Consider the following 15,047-nt stretch of genomic DNA (forward strand, 5'->3'; position numbering starts at 1 on the left):
GGGCGGGCATCACCTCTTGCAGAAGACAGGTACTACAGGGAATTCAGGACCAGAGTGATCCCTGGGACTACTTTCAACCGCCTAGATGGGTCGGAGAGGAATTTCCCAGATTTTGTTCCCCAAGCCTGTATTTTTTTCATCTGTTTTTTGCTTCTCCCAGGAGATCACATGGTTTTGGGTGGGATGGGGAGTGTATATATTGTGATACACACACAAGATATTGCAATTGTGTGGGACAGGCTCGATGGACCAGAGGGTCTTTACCTGTCCGTCATTGCTCGTATGTACTTAGGCTCGCAGACGGTTTTTATTCTACAGACTGCCAAACAGGGCTCCAGACTTCAATCACTAATTTCTTACCAAATGTTTATGAGAGAAGGATACTGGAGAGGAGGCAAATGCTAAATTGTTTGTGAGATGAGAGATAGCATAATAAATTAAAGGAAAGTATGAGGGAAGTTAGTTAGGCTTAAGGCTGAGAAAGTGCCAGGACCTGAAGGGGTCCCTCTAAGGATCCTAAGGGATCTGAGGGTGGATGTGTGCCGGGAAATGGAAGAGTCGCCAATGTAATAGCCATTTTCAAAATGGGAGTTCAAGCTCACCTGGGTAACCAGAGGACAGATAGTTTAACATCTGTGGTAGGAACACTTCGAATCTTTAAAGATAAATCAACTACTCGATGAAGACAAATTAGTCAGAAGCAGCCATTTCAGAGAGGAGGTTCACACTTGACAAGCCTGGCAGAGTTCTTTGAGGAGGTGACAGATATGGTGGAGGGGGAAATGCGGCGGATGTGATGTACAGGGACTATCAGAAAGCCTTTGACAAGGTCCCACGCAGGAGGCAATTGCAATCTTAAGGGTGGATTCGCAAAGTGATTGGAAGTGGGTAGCATTGTCCCAAAGGGTTCTGTTGTGGGACCACTTTTGTCCGCTGCGTGCGTCAATGAGTTGGATCTAGGGCTAGAGGGAGTGGTGTCCAAATCTGAAGGCAATGCTAAAATAAGAGGCCCAGTAATTAATTCTGCAGACCAAAGGCAAGCTGCAAGGAAATGTTGCTAAGATATTGAAAAGGTGGCAGACGGAATTGAATGTCAATAAAAGTGAAGCAGTGCATTTTGGTAAAAACAGTAAAAATAATAATTATACCTTGAATGGGGGAGACCTGAGGGTTCTGTTAACAATGGGAAATCGTGCACTGTGGGCTCAAGCCCAGGAGGAACCAGAACTGCCCCAAACCATTCCACATAGGATCTCCTCAGCCCGTAGAGGAGACCTCAGACCGTAAGTTTAGTCCACACTGGAATCCAGGCCCCAAGACACAAGAAACGAAGCCTGATTTGCATTCAGTGCAGATATTTATTATCTAGTACAATATCAGTTGGAATTACACAGTCACATGTACAGGTTGCAGTTGCTTTTACACAATGAGACATAATCCTTCAGAATTGAAACCTTGCAACACCTGGCTTCTTGTAGACGATACTTCAGAATAGAGGAGTTCGACCTGTGGGGCCAGGGTCCTGGCAACTCCTGAAGCCGATCTAGCCCTTGAAGCCCAGGCAACTCAGTCCTGTGTGCGCTTATATTAATTTTTTTATTTTGCGGGTCTGATGGTTCGGAAAGGGCTGTTCCTTGTGCTGCCGCCTCATTGGTGGAAAATCCCAAATCCGAACACCAAGATTTGTTGGTGTCATGAGCTTGAGATATTTATACAAATGAAAGGGGTCACGGATCTAAACTTTATACGTGGCCCATGAAGACAAATTCCTGGACTGCCTTGCTCCGTAACCAATGTTTAAGGGAATTCATTGTCCTTCACTGTAATATATGCACCTGTGTGTATGCTCACAGGTTTGTAGAGCTGTTGAGATCAGGGGGCACTTGATCTATTTATTGTTTTCTACAAAAATAGTTGTAGAGCTGTTGAGTTCAGCCCAACTGCTTGCCTCCCTTCCGTGGTTACATCCAAGCCAGGGTGTCCCTGGAGATGGAGCACACGATGTCCACCGGTACACTCGCGGCCTTCTGTGAGAGGTGGGCGCCAGAGGAACTGGAGTGCATCATCAATCCTCGGCAACCAAATTTTAATTTAACCGTTTAAAGTTTAATTTGTTTAAATTGTCGGTTTTAGTGCCTCTTTAATAAGGGGGCATTTGATTTACATTTGTTTTACAGATACAACAAAAATAGTTGTAGAGCTGTTGAGTTGTGAGCAGCTTATCCTGTCACGTGATGTTCACAAGACTCAATAAAACCCCAGCCAGTTGGTTTCAGGAGATCCACGATGAGGCAGGTGGTTGTGAGCCTGGTGGATGAACTGGTAATGTGTAGTGTGATTGTTAAACCTTTGCTAATAAACCAACTAGTTCTTAATAGTAATGTGTTCTATGAATTCTTAAGCAAAGAACCCACAAAGCAAACACATTACACTCAGCTGAGAAGAAAGGGTCTTGCCTACACTCAATGAACATTGTGGCCCCACCCAACACTCACACATGCACGCACCTACCTGCATGGGTCACTGGATAGCCATCATGAGTAGGAGTCTTTGCTAAGTTTCCCTTCTCTACCCCAGGGACCAACTGCACTGCCCCAGTTGAGTGATCACCCAACTCAGCACAGATCCAGATTGAAGCCTTCCAGTTCTATGTGACTCCCTGCCTCCCTCGGCTGTACATTACCCACTGTCTAACAGGCCATCAGTGCTCACTCTAATGGAGCTTTGCGAATGACGGCCTTTGAACTACAACATAAAGCAGGCATCAGCGCAGCCACCAAGATGGCTGAATAAGAGGGGTCCTGCTAGAATTCTAGAATGTGACTACGCCTCCTGGCCTTCCCTAAGCTACCAAGGTACAACTTTTATACAGATTGCAGATATTTCTTATTCGTTATTTCAGAAATTGTTAATAAAGAGTTTGGGTAAATAGTTCTATATTTTATCAATGTAAAAATTGGTGACATTTCTTGGCCATTCAATTAAACAAAAACCAAAAAAAGTCACAATTCTAGTAAAACTGAAATTCTAGAGCTATAATTATAAATTGGTCCATGCGGTCCGACTGTAAAGTTAGAACTACAGGAATCTTCACTGCGATTTGATAAGATGGCGGGCGGGTCCTTGTCCACCACTGGACCGCCAGTTGGTATTAGGGTTGCCAACCCTCCAGGATTGCCCTGGAGTCTCCAGGAATTGAAGATTAACCCCCAGGACACTGCCGCCGCACCGGGAGATAAATCATCGGGACGTGAACAAAATTAGTGTTTTAAAACCTTTTCTTTGAACACTTTTGTTTATTCATTGTAAAAATATTGTAGACGGAGGGGTGGGGGGGAAAGCTGTTTGATTGACAGGCAGGACTGACCCAATTGGCTAACGAGGAGTCTGTTTGGTTTCCAATCGGCATGGGTACGGGAGTGCGTCAGGAGGATGGACGGGTCGTGCGACCAATGGCGGGAGCGTGGGGGCGGGGCAGTAGGAGGTGGGAGGTCAGTTGATGAAACCTACGTCTAATCAGAGTTGGCAACCCTAGTTTTTTAAAATTCATTCACAGGATGTGGGCGTCGCTGGCAAGGCCAGTATTTATTGCCCAACCCTAATTGCCCTTGAATGGCTCGCTAGGCCATTTCAGAGGGCAAGTTAAGAATCAACCACGTTGTTGTGGGTCTGGAGTCACATATAGGCTTGACCGGGTAAGGACGGCAGATTTCCTTCCCTAAAGGACATTACTGAAGCAGATGGGTTTTTACAACAATCTGGTAGCTTTATGGTCATCATTACTGCGAGCACCATCGGAGCAGATCGGGGAGCAGAAGGAGCAGCGTGACGACATACCATTCCAGGGAGCAGCAGGTGCTGGAGCAGGAGAGCAACAGCAGTGAAAAGGGACCTCACCAAGATCCAGGTCGGTGATTGGAGCGCGGGCAGGTACTGCAGGAGCGGCGAGGTCGGGGCGAAGGAACGGGGAGAGATTGTAGAGGGACAAGATCGGCACCCGGGAGAGGCGTGAGTTTGGGGCCCAGAAGAGGCAAGGGCCCAGGGGCAGCATGGGCCAGCCCACACTGCGATATGTGTGCACACTAGGTCCGTGCAGCAGAGCTGGTCTCCAGTCGTCTTGGGTAATCCTTGCCACTGGACCAAGACCTAGCTCTGTCAAGTCCGTGTGGTGACTGGTGTGCAACAGCCACCGCACGTTAAAAAAATCCACACACAGGCATCTTCCACCCTTCAATATTTAGTTTGGGACCTGGAATTTTAGGTCCTTTATTGAAATACCTGTGAACTTTTTGACGTGGAAGCAAGTCATCCTCGATTCGAGGGACTGCCTATGAAGATGATGTTGATAATAGCTTTTTTTTAAATTTCAGATTTAGGTAACTGAATTTAAATTATCCAGCTGCCGTGATGGGATTTGAACTCACATCTCCGAGTTATTAGTCCAAGCTTCTAGATTATTAGTCAAGTAACATTACCACTATGCTACCGTACCCACCCAAGTTGGTGTCCATGTTGAGCCAGTTTTTGACCATGTTGCACAGTTACCTCAGACAGGTTGGGCCTATACTCATTGGAGTTTAGAAGAATGAGAGGTGATCTTATTGAAACGTATAAGATTCTGTGGGGGCTTGACAGGGTAGATGCTGCGAGGATGTTTCCCCTCGTGGGGGTATCTAGAACTCGGGGGCATAGTTTCAGAATAAGGGGTCGCACATTTAAAGCAGAGAAATTTCTTCTCTCAGAGGGTCGTGAATCTCTGGAATTCTCTGCCCCAGAGAGCTGTGGAGGCTGGGTCATTGAATATATTTAAGGCCAGATAGACAGATTTTTGAACTCTAGGGGAGTCAAGGGTTATGGGGAGCGGGCAGGGAAGTGGAGTTGAGGCCAGGATCAGATCAGCCATGATCTTATTGAATGGCAGAGCAGGCTCAAGGGGCCAAATGGCTGACTCCTGCGCCTATTTCTTATGTTCTTATGCAGTGAGACATAAACCATTTCACTGCTCAGTCTTCTGGTTACTTTGAACGCTTGAAGAGAGAGTGACCCTTCAGTTAATGAAAGTGCTTTCGTAGACCTTCAACTTACCCTCATTTCCAAACAATTACCCTCATCTTTTAACATACATAAACTTATTTTATTACTTCGCTAACTGGCTTATTTTGTATAAAACAGAACAAAAGAAGAATCAGTGACAACTCAAAATTTCTGGAGGCCCAAGGCAGCCCCTGGATCCCAGCCAATTTGGCTCCACATATTCTGTGCTTGGCCGGGGGGTTTATACTTATTAAAGTTCCCTCAGGTCGGAAGGTCTGTTATTAATTTTATTTTTCCCTTAATCTGTTGGATAGTTTTCCTTTCAACTGGAAATGCTAATGATGTCATCGGCATTGCTAATTGTTAATAGTGCTGGATTAAGGGCCTACTTCAACTGCTGAAGGACACAGCCTGGGCTTAAACCTGAATACAAATGACCCAAGAATCTACCTGGCTGGAGCCTTATGATGACTGACTGCATCCGAGAGAAAAACAGAAACAGAAAATGCTGGAAACACTCATCAGGTCCGGCAGCCCCCTTAAAGAAAGGAAAATATCAGCCTTTCAGGAATAACCATTTATCAGAACCCTTCGGCCTATCTAAGGTGATAGCCATGGCTCAGTGTTAGCATGCTTGCCTCTGAGCCAGAAGGTTGTGGGTTCAAGTCCCACTTCAGAAACTTAATCTAGGCTGACACTCCAGTGCAGTGCTGTGGGAGTGCTGCACTGTCGGAGGTGCCGACTTTCGGTTGAGACGTTAATCTGAGGCCCCGCCTGCCTGCTCTCTCAGATGGATGTAAATGGCACTATTTTGAGGACGAGCAGGGGAGTTATCCTCCCCGGTATCTCTCAATCAATATCACTAAAACCGATGATCTGGTCATTATCACATTGCTGTTTGTGGGAGCTTGCTGTGCGCAAATTGGCTGCTGCGTTTCCCATATTACAACAGTGACTACACTTCGAAAGTGCTTCATTGGCTGTGAAGCGTTTTTGGATGTCCTGAGGTCATGAAAGTCGCTATATGAATGCAAGTTCTTTGTTTCAAATGTTTATACCTGAAACATTAATATTCTCCTGTTTTTGCAGAGGCTGCCAGCATTTTCTGCTTTTGATTCACACTCCTGCAGTATTTTGGGTGGGGAGGGGGGAGGTGGGGGATGGAGGGAGGGGGAATGGAGAGAGGGGAGGGGAGGGGAGGTAGGGGAAGGGGAGGGGGATGGGGGAAGAGGATGGGGAGGGGTGGGGAGGTAAGGGAAGGGGATAGGGGGAGGGGTGGGGAGGTAGGGGAAGGGGAGGGGGATGGGGAGAGGGGGAGGGGGATGGGGAAGTGGAGGGGGAGGGGGAGGGGGACGGGGGGAAGTGGAGGGGGAGGAGGAGGGGGGAGAGGAGAGGGGGAAGGGGGAAGGGGACGGGGATGGGGGAAGTGGAGGGGGATAGGGGGAAGGGGAGGGGGAGGGTGGGGAGGGGAGAGGAGAGGGGGAAGGGGGGAGGAAGGGGGAAGGAGAAGGGGGAGGTGGGGGATGGGAGAGGGGGAGGGGGAGGGTGATGGGGAGGAGGGAGGGGGTTGCGACATGCCACTTTGACATGAAGTAGCTGTGTGCCTGATCCATCGTAAGACTTCCTCCGTGTGCAACCAAATCATAAACCCCGGTGTTTAGAAACTTATCGATGCTGTGCTGTGGGTTTCTCTCTCTCGGCCTCTCCATGTGGAAGTGATCTGTTGAAAGCAATCGGGGGTAATCGATGGTATAAAACGGGCGAATTAGCCACCCACTTTACATCACGTCGGATTTTCCCTTCCATTAACTTCAATAGAAAAGAAAATCAAGCTTGATGTACGATGGGCGGCTGATTCACCCGTGTTGCACCATCGCCCGGAATTACAAATATTCCCATTGACTCTAACATTGGCAATGTTTTTACAATTCTGTTGCCATGAAGTACAGAAATGTATTTGATTGGTGTCGTCTGTCTATCCAACAGTCGGGTGCACTTTGCTCTGTCCTGAACATACTCTGTGCCCAAAATTCCGATATGTGTGATTCTTGGTCCAAAATTACGATATGTGCTCTCAATGTGTGATTCTTGTGCCCAGTATGTGTTCTCAGTTAAAGTTCCAAAAGCAGAAATTAGATCATTATTGGTCAGAACACAGAACTCCCCTGCCCTTCTTCAGAATTGTGACATTTGATCTTTTACATCCAACTGAGAGGGCAGATGGGGCCTCAGAACAAAAAACAGCACCTCTGACAGTGCAGCACTCCCTTGGTACTGCGCTGGAGTATCAGCTTGAATTTTGTGATTAAGTCTCTGGAGTGGGACTTAAACCCGCCACCTTCTAGACTTAGAGGCAAGAGTGCTAGTCACTGAGCCACAGCTGACACCTACTGGAGGTGATTGCTGGTATAGGGGGCTTGATGGCAACACCTTGAACAATTTCCCGCAGGTGACTGACCGCGTGAGAGCCTTAAACCATCTGCCTAAACTACGTGCAAAATGTAACATGCGCCTCATGTTGTTCTCCGCCTGCTGTGCTCCTCCAGCGAAACCCACTTTCCTTTATCCGCTCCAGTCTTCGGACTTCTTACCGTTCCAGCCAGGTGATTGTGGCGTAGCGCTCGCTCAGGGTCCGCTGCAGCTGTAGCGCTTGTGTTCTGTCTCGGACCTCGATAACACAGGTCACCTGAAAAAAAACAACAATGTGAGCGGTGACATCATCCAACGACAACATCATCAGCATAGGCAGTCCCTCGAAGCGAGGATGACCTGCTTCCACGCCAAAAAGGGATGAGCTCACAGGTGTTTCAATGAAGGACCTCCTAACATTCCGGATCCCGAACTACATCGTGAAAGGTGGAAGTTAACTGTGCCTGGATTTGTTTAACGTGTGGTGGCCATTGCACACCAGCCACCACACGGGCTTGACAGAGCGAGGGCTTGGTCCAGTGGCAAGGGGTTAACCAAGACGACTGGAGACCAAGTCTGATGCACGGACCTAGTGCGCACACATATCGCAGTGTGGGCTGGCCCGTGCTGCCCCTGGGCCCCTGGCCCTGAACTCGCACCTCTCCTGGGCCCCGATCACATCCCTCCACAGTCTCTCGCCGCTCCTGCTGTAACTGTAAGTGGGGGATGCTCTACAACAACTTGCATGTACATCGCGTCTTTAACACAGGAAACGTCCCAAGGTGCCTCACAAGAGAGTAATCGGACAAAAGATTTGTACCAAGCCACATAAGGAGATATTAGGACAGGTGTGACCAAAAGATTGGTCAAAGAGGTAGGTTTGAACAACAATTTGTATTTATATAGCACCTTGAACGTAGTCAAACGTTCCACGGCGCTTCCACAGGAGTATCATGTGCTAAAATTTGACACCGAGCCACATATGTAGAAATTAGCGCAGGTGACAAGAGGTAGGTTTTAAGGCGCGTCTTGAAGGAGGAAAGAGAGGTAGAGAGGTGGAGAGGTTTAGGCAGGGAGTTCCAGAGCTTGGGGCCTCGGCAATGGAAGGCACGGCCACCAATGGTTGAGCGATTATAATCGGGATGCTTAGGAGGGCAGAATTAGAGGAGCACAGACATCTCGGGGGGGGTTGTGGAGCTGGAGGAGATTACAGAGATAGGGAGGGGCAACGCCATGGAGGGATTTGAAAACAAGGATGAGAATTTTGAAATTGAGGAGTTGCTTAACTGGGAGCCAATGTAGGTCATCGAGCACAGGGGTGATGGGTGAATGGGACTTGGTGCAAGTTAGGCAGTCGAGTTTTTCTGGTAAGGAGTATTATGTCTGTGATGCACTTATGAATGACTCCACGAGGCAATGTGTTGTACTCAAACTGTAGTGACCTTGGTCCTTTATTCCAAACTCCAGAGTGAGGCACAAGCATGGTGGGCAGCCTTTTATACTGGGCCCTGTCACCAGGGCAGGAAACCCCTGGTCTCCACCAGTTGCACCTCTAGTGGTGCCAGCATGTATGTACACAGTGTAAACCTTATTAATAGTACATCAGGTAAGCAAGTCTCCATCTTGTGCAACCACATAGTGACGACACAGAGAGTACATCCATAGTCTGCATACACAACAAGGAGCATTTTAAAGAAAGAGAGAGAAGCGGAGAGGTTTTGGGAGGTAATTCTAGAAGTTAGTCCTAGCCGGCGGAAGGCACAGCGGCCAATGGTGGGTGAAGGAAGTGGGGGATGTGCAAGAGGACACTCCAACCCCCGCCTTCACTTTTTGCTCCCCTCCCTCCTAAAGATGCTCACTCATAATGTGGTATAGTTCCACTTGCTCCCACTCCCGTGGCCATTCTTCATGTGTGAGCCGAGCTGGTCAGGACCAGCAGACTATCTAACTGTGAGGGGCATCATAGCCGATCCTTAACCTGTCCTTGCCAAAGCCTCCCCACATGTAATGTATTTGCTTCATGGGTTCTTTGCTTAAGAATTCATTGCAACACATTGCTATTAAGAACTAATTGTTTATTAGCAAAGGTTTAACAATCACACTACACATTACCAGTTCATCCACCAGGCTCACAACCACCTGCCTCATCGTGGATCCCCCGAACCCAACTGGCTGGGGTTTTATTGAGCCTTGTGAGAATCACGTGACTGGCTAAGCCACCCCCAAATCAACAGCTCTACACTATTTTTATAAGAACGTTTGAATCAAGTACCCCTTTTTTTAATGGGCGCTAGAACCCATAAACCCAAATTAACAAGGCAACTTTATCAAATTAAATTAAAATCCTGTTCCCGGGGGTGATGATGCACTCCAGTCCCTCCGGTTCCCATCCCTCACGGAAGGCCACGAGTGTACCGGTGAAAACCGAATGCTCCATCTCCAGGGACACCCTGGTTCGGATGTAAACGCGAAGAGAGGCAGGCAGTCGGGCTGAACAACCCCCTCGATCGCCCGCTGCCGGGACCGGCTGATGGCCACCTTGGCCATGCCCAGGAGCAGTCCTACGAGGACATCTTCCGACCTGCCTGCTCCCCTCTGCCCAGAGTGCCCAACATAAATATGGAACACGGACTCTTCCAGACCGCAGAAATTGCAGGAGGCCTGGGAGTCCGTCAACTGACTTAAAAACCGATTGCACAGGACTGCCCCCGTACATATAGAGAGCACTCCATTGGGGACAGCCCACCTCCTCCAGATGGCAAGATGGTACGCCATCGTATGTCCGGACGGCAGACGAGGATGGCAATGTGGAGAGTGTGCAAGAGCAGCCCGTACAGGAATCCCCTCCGCACAGAACTGAAAGGCACGGAGGGAATTTCCCGGAGGAGGCTCAAGTTGTGAGGCGCCGGCTCCCAAGGGAGGTTTCGGAGCTTGGCGCCGATGAGGAATTCCATCCGGACGGGGGGTCAGTTTGGACGGGAGCTCCCCATGTGCTTGAGCCTCCTCGACACCTAACGGAGTCAGGGCCCAGCGCTGTTTTTAGCGACTCGATGGCATCGGCTGCACGGCGGACGTCGGCCCAGTTTAGGCGCCGTGCCAGCACGTCTGACGCCATCCAGCCCGCTCCTCCGCCATCGAGCAGGTCCCTGACCCTGGTCACCTCGCCAGCCACAGCCCTCTCGTCCACCTGCCACCTAAAACCGCGGTTGTGGAGGTACGGATTCCTGAGCAGCGGCTCCTGCAGGACAGCCGCCACTCCAGACGGTGGAGAGCTGCGCTTGGTGGCGACTCTGTTCCAGACCCTGATGAATTCCTGGTAAAAGACAGGCAGCCCCCACATGGCAGTCCAGACGCCTCCTTGGTTCACAAACAGGAGCTGCATGTCGTAATTGAGGCTGTACTGCTGGCGGAAGAAATACGTCGCCAAGGGCACGCCACCTAGCAGGGAGCTCAACGTACAGGTATCTCTGCAGGGTCTGAAGACAGAAAGTTCAACAGCTCTACAACTATTTTTGTATCAACAACTCTACAACTCTTTTTGGTTGTAACAGAAATAAACATTGAATCAAGTGCCCCCTGATTAAAGTGGGGGTACACTCCAAACGCTTTTCAAGTGCCCCTTTCTTTTTGGTGTTTTTTGTGGGTTCTTTTCGGCACTAAAACACAAGTGCCCCCTATAAAAGGGGAGGGGTACACTAAAACAAATTAAACTTTAAACATATAAAATCAAATTAAAATTTGGTTGCCGGGGGTGACGATACACTCCATGCCCTCCGGCGCCCACCTCTCGCGGAAGGCCGCGAGCGTACCAGTGGACACCGCATGCTCCATCTCCAGGGACACCCAGGCTCGGATGTTAGCGCGGAAGAGAGGCAGGCAGTCGGGCATGAATGACCCCCTCAACCGCCCGCTGCCTGGACCGGCTGATGGCACCCTTGGCCGTGCCCAGGAACTGTCCTACCCGCTCCCCTCCGCACAGGGTGCTCAAAGATCAGGAGTGTGGGACTGAAGTGCAACCAGAATTTGAGGAGCAGCCCCTTTAAATAATGGAATAGGGGCTGCAAGCTCGCACATTCCATAAAAACATGGAACACGGACTCCTCCAGACCGCAGAAATTGCAGGCGGCCTGGGAGCCTGTGAACCGACTTAAAAATTTATTGCTCCGTGCACCACCCTCCAGGCCAAGTCCCCGATAAATAGTGGGAGGACTCCTGCGTAGAGTGCACTCCATCGGGGCCCCCCACCTCTTCCGGACGGCAAGATGGTGCGCCATGGCGTGTCCGGATGGCAGGCGAGGAAGGCAAGGTGCAGGACCAGCCCGTAATGGAATCCCCTCCGCACAGAACTGAAAGGCACGGAGAGGATTTACCCGAGGCGGCTTATGTTGTGAGGCGCCGGCTCCCAAGGGAGGTTACAGGGTTTGGCACCGATGAGGAATTCCATCCGGACGGGGGTCAGTTCGGACGGGATCTCCCCATGTGCTTGAGCATCCTCGACACACCTAACGGAGTCAGGGCCCAGTGCTGTTTTTAGCGACTCGATGGCATTGGCCGCGCGGCGGACATCGGCCCAGTTTAGGCGCCGTGCCAGCATGTCTGACGCCATCCAGCCCGCTCCTCCGCCATCGAGCAGGTCCCTGACCCTGGTCACCTCGCCAGCCACAGCCCTCTTGTCCACCTGCCACCTAAAACCGCGGTCGTGGAGGTACGGATTCCTGAGCAGCGGCTCCTGCAGGACAGCCGCCACTCCAGAGGGTGGAGAGCTGCGCTTGGTGGCGACTCTGTTCCAGACCCTGATGAATTCCTGGTAAAAGATAGGCAGCCCCCACATGGCGGTCCAGACGTCTCCTAGGTTCACAAACAGGAGCTGCGTGTCGTAATTGAGGCAGTACTGGTGGCGGAAGAAATATGTCACCAGCGCACGCCACCTAGGAGGGAGCTCAACGTACAGGTATCTCTGCAGGGTCTGAAGTCGAAAAGTTCAACAGCTCTACAACTCTTTTGTTGCAAAACAAAAAATCAATTAAGTCAAGTGCCCCCTGATTAAAAGGGGGGGACACACCAAACACTTTTCAAGTGCCCTTTTTTTTTGTTTCTTTTTTTTTAGGGCACTAAAAAACACAAATTTTACAAATGCCCCCTGGCTAACGGCGGGGGGGGGGGGGGGCACTAAACCCGGCAATAAAACAATTAAACTTTAAAGCATATAAAATCAAATTCAAATTTGGTTGCCGGGGGTGATGATGCACTCCAGTCTCTCCGGCGCCCACCACTCGAGGAAGGCCGCGAGCGTACCGGTGGACACCGCGTGCTCCATCTCGAAGGACACCCTGGCTTGGATGTAACCGTGGAAGAGAGGCAGGCAGTCGGGCTGAACGATCCCCTCGACCACCCGCTGCCTGGACCGGCTGATGGCCCCTTTGGCCATGCCCAGGAGCAGCCCTATGAGGAGGCCTTCCGACCTGCCCGCTCCCCTCCGCACAGGGTGCCCAAAGATCAAGAGTGTGGGACTGAAGTGCAACTAGAATTTGAGAAGCAGCCCCTTTAAATAATGGAGTAGGGGCTGCAACCTCACACATTTCATTAAAAAAATGGAACACGGACTCCTCCAGACCGCAGAAATTGCAGGAGGCCTGGGAGCCCATGAACCGACTTAAAAACTTATTGCACGGGACTGCTCCGTGCACCACTCTCCAGGCCAAGTCCCCGATAAATAGTGGGAGGACTCCTACATAGAGTGCACTCATCGGGGACCCCCGCCTCCTCCGGATGGCAAGATGGTGCACCATGGCGTGTCCGGACGGCAGACGAGGATGGCAAGGTGGAGAGTGTGCAGGAGCAGAACTGAAAGGCACGGAGGGGATTTACCCGAGGCGGCTTAAGTTGTGAGGCGCCGGCTCCCGAGGGAGGTTTCGGGGTTTGGCGCTGATGAGGAATTCTGTCCAGACGGGAGTCAGTTCGGACAGGATCTCCCCACGTGCTTGAGCCTCCTCGACACCTAATGGAGTCAGGGCCCAGCGTTGTTTTTAGCGACTCGATGGCATCGGCCGCGTGCCAGACGTCGGCCCAGTTTAGGCGCCGTGCCAGCATGTCTGACGCCATCCAGCCCGCTCCTCCGCCATCGAGCAGGTCCCTGATCCTGGTCACCTCGCCAGCCACAGCCCTCTTGTCCAACTGCCACCTAAAACCACGGTCGTGGAGGTACGGATTCCTGAGCAGCGGCTCCTGCAGGACAGCCGCCACTCCAGACGGTGGAGAGCTGCGCTTTGTGGTGACTTTGTTCCAGACCCTGATGAATTCCTGGTAAAAGACAGGCAGCCCCCGCAAGGCGGTCCGGATGCCTCCCAGGTTCACAAACAGGAGCTGCATGTCGTAATTGAGGCAGTACTGGTGGCGGAAGAAATATGTCGCCAGCGCACGTCATCTAGGAGGGGGCTCGATGTACAGGTATCTCTGCAGGGTCTGAAGACGGAGAGTTCAACAGCTCTACAACTATTTTTGTATCAACAGCTCTACGAACCTGTGAGTATACTCACAGGTACAAACATTACACCTCACACACATCATTCCTGGGCAAGCAAATGGGCGTGGCAGAGCTGATATATTTTTTCCCTTCGTTAGATGCAGTCACTGAGGTCATTTGTAGGACCTCTAGTCACGGTTTGGGATTCTTTCCCAGGCTGAGTTATGGATCGACAGGCCGATCAGTAATGACAATGTGAGGGAGGAAGTTCTCTCAAGAGACTGAAGCGATGGACAATCTGTTATTCAGACAGGCGCTCTGCACTCTTGTGTTGGGAGCCTGTTGCGATTCCTGTCAGAGAGGCTATGAAAAAAATCAGAACACAGACACCAAGAGCAGCAGAAGGGAGTGACTCGCGGGCCTGAGCCGGAGGGCAGGTGCAGAGAGATCGTGCTTTAAAGTTACGTTAGACAGCTGGCTGGAGTGGGCTTGTGCCCATGTGTTCTTTATTGTTGTAGTAGTATGCAGACAGCGGTTATACTGATTGTACCGAGTGCCTCTCATCATACTGAGTGTTCTGTATGGTTTTTTGACTGTAGAATAGAACTTGCATTTCTACAGCACTTTTCAGAACCTCAGGATGTCCCAAAGCGCTTCACAACTAATGAAGTACTTTTAGAGTGTCATCACTGTTGTAATGTAGGAAATGCAGCAGCCAACTTCGCTCAGCTAGCTCCCACAATCAGTAATGTGATAATGACCAGATCATCAGTTTTTAGTGTTATTGATTGAGGGATAAATTTTGGCCGGGACACCGAGAATAATTCCTCTACTAGTCTCCGAAATAGTGCCACGGGATCTTTTACATCCACCTGAGAGAGCAGACGGGGCCTCGGTTTAACGTCTCATCTGAAAGACGGTGCCTCTGACAGTGCAGCACTCCCTCAACACTGCACTGGAGTGTCAGCCTAGATTTTTGTTTTCAAGTGACCGGAGTGGGACTTGAACCCACTACAACGTGCTGCACTGTCAGAGGCAAGGGTGCTACCCACTGAGCCACGGCTGACTGTGGAAACATAAAGTCCAGAGATCTCGGAGGGTTGCAGGGCTTGAGGAGGTTACAGAGGTAGGGAGGGGCAAG

General features: G+C 50.4%; 1 protein-coding gene across 1 annotated transcript in view; it reads right to left on the bottom strand.

Moving 5' to 3' along the window:
• Positions 1 to 7,600: 7,600 nt before the first annotated feature.
• LOC139234584 (L-threonine ammonia-lyase-like) overlaps positions 7,601 to 15,047 on the bottom strand; it is a 74,227-nt gene continuing 66,780 nt past the window's right edge. The window contains exon 11 of the mRNA XM_070865272.1: positions 7,601 to 7,720. Within this exon, the coding sequence (XP_070721373.1) occupies positions 7,622 to 7,720 (99 nt within the window). The 3' untranslated portion in view covers positions 7,601 to 7,621. The remainder of the gene's footprint in view (positions 7,721 to 15,047) is intronic.

This window comes from Pristiophorus japonicus, chromosome 22 (assembly GCF_044704955.1).
Source record: "Pristiophorus japonicus isolate sPriJap1 chromosome 22, sPriJap1.hap1, whole genome shotgun sequence".
Taxonomy (NCBI): domain Eukaryota; kingdom Metazoa; phylum Chordata; class Chondrichthyes; family Pristiophoridae; genus Pristiophorus; species Pristiophorus japonicus.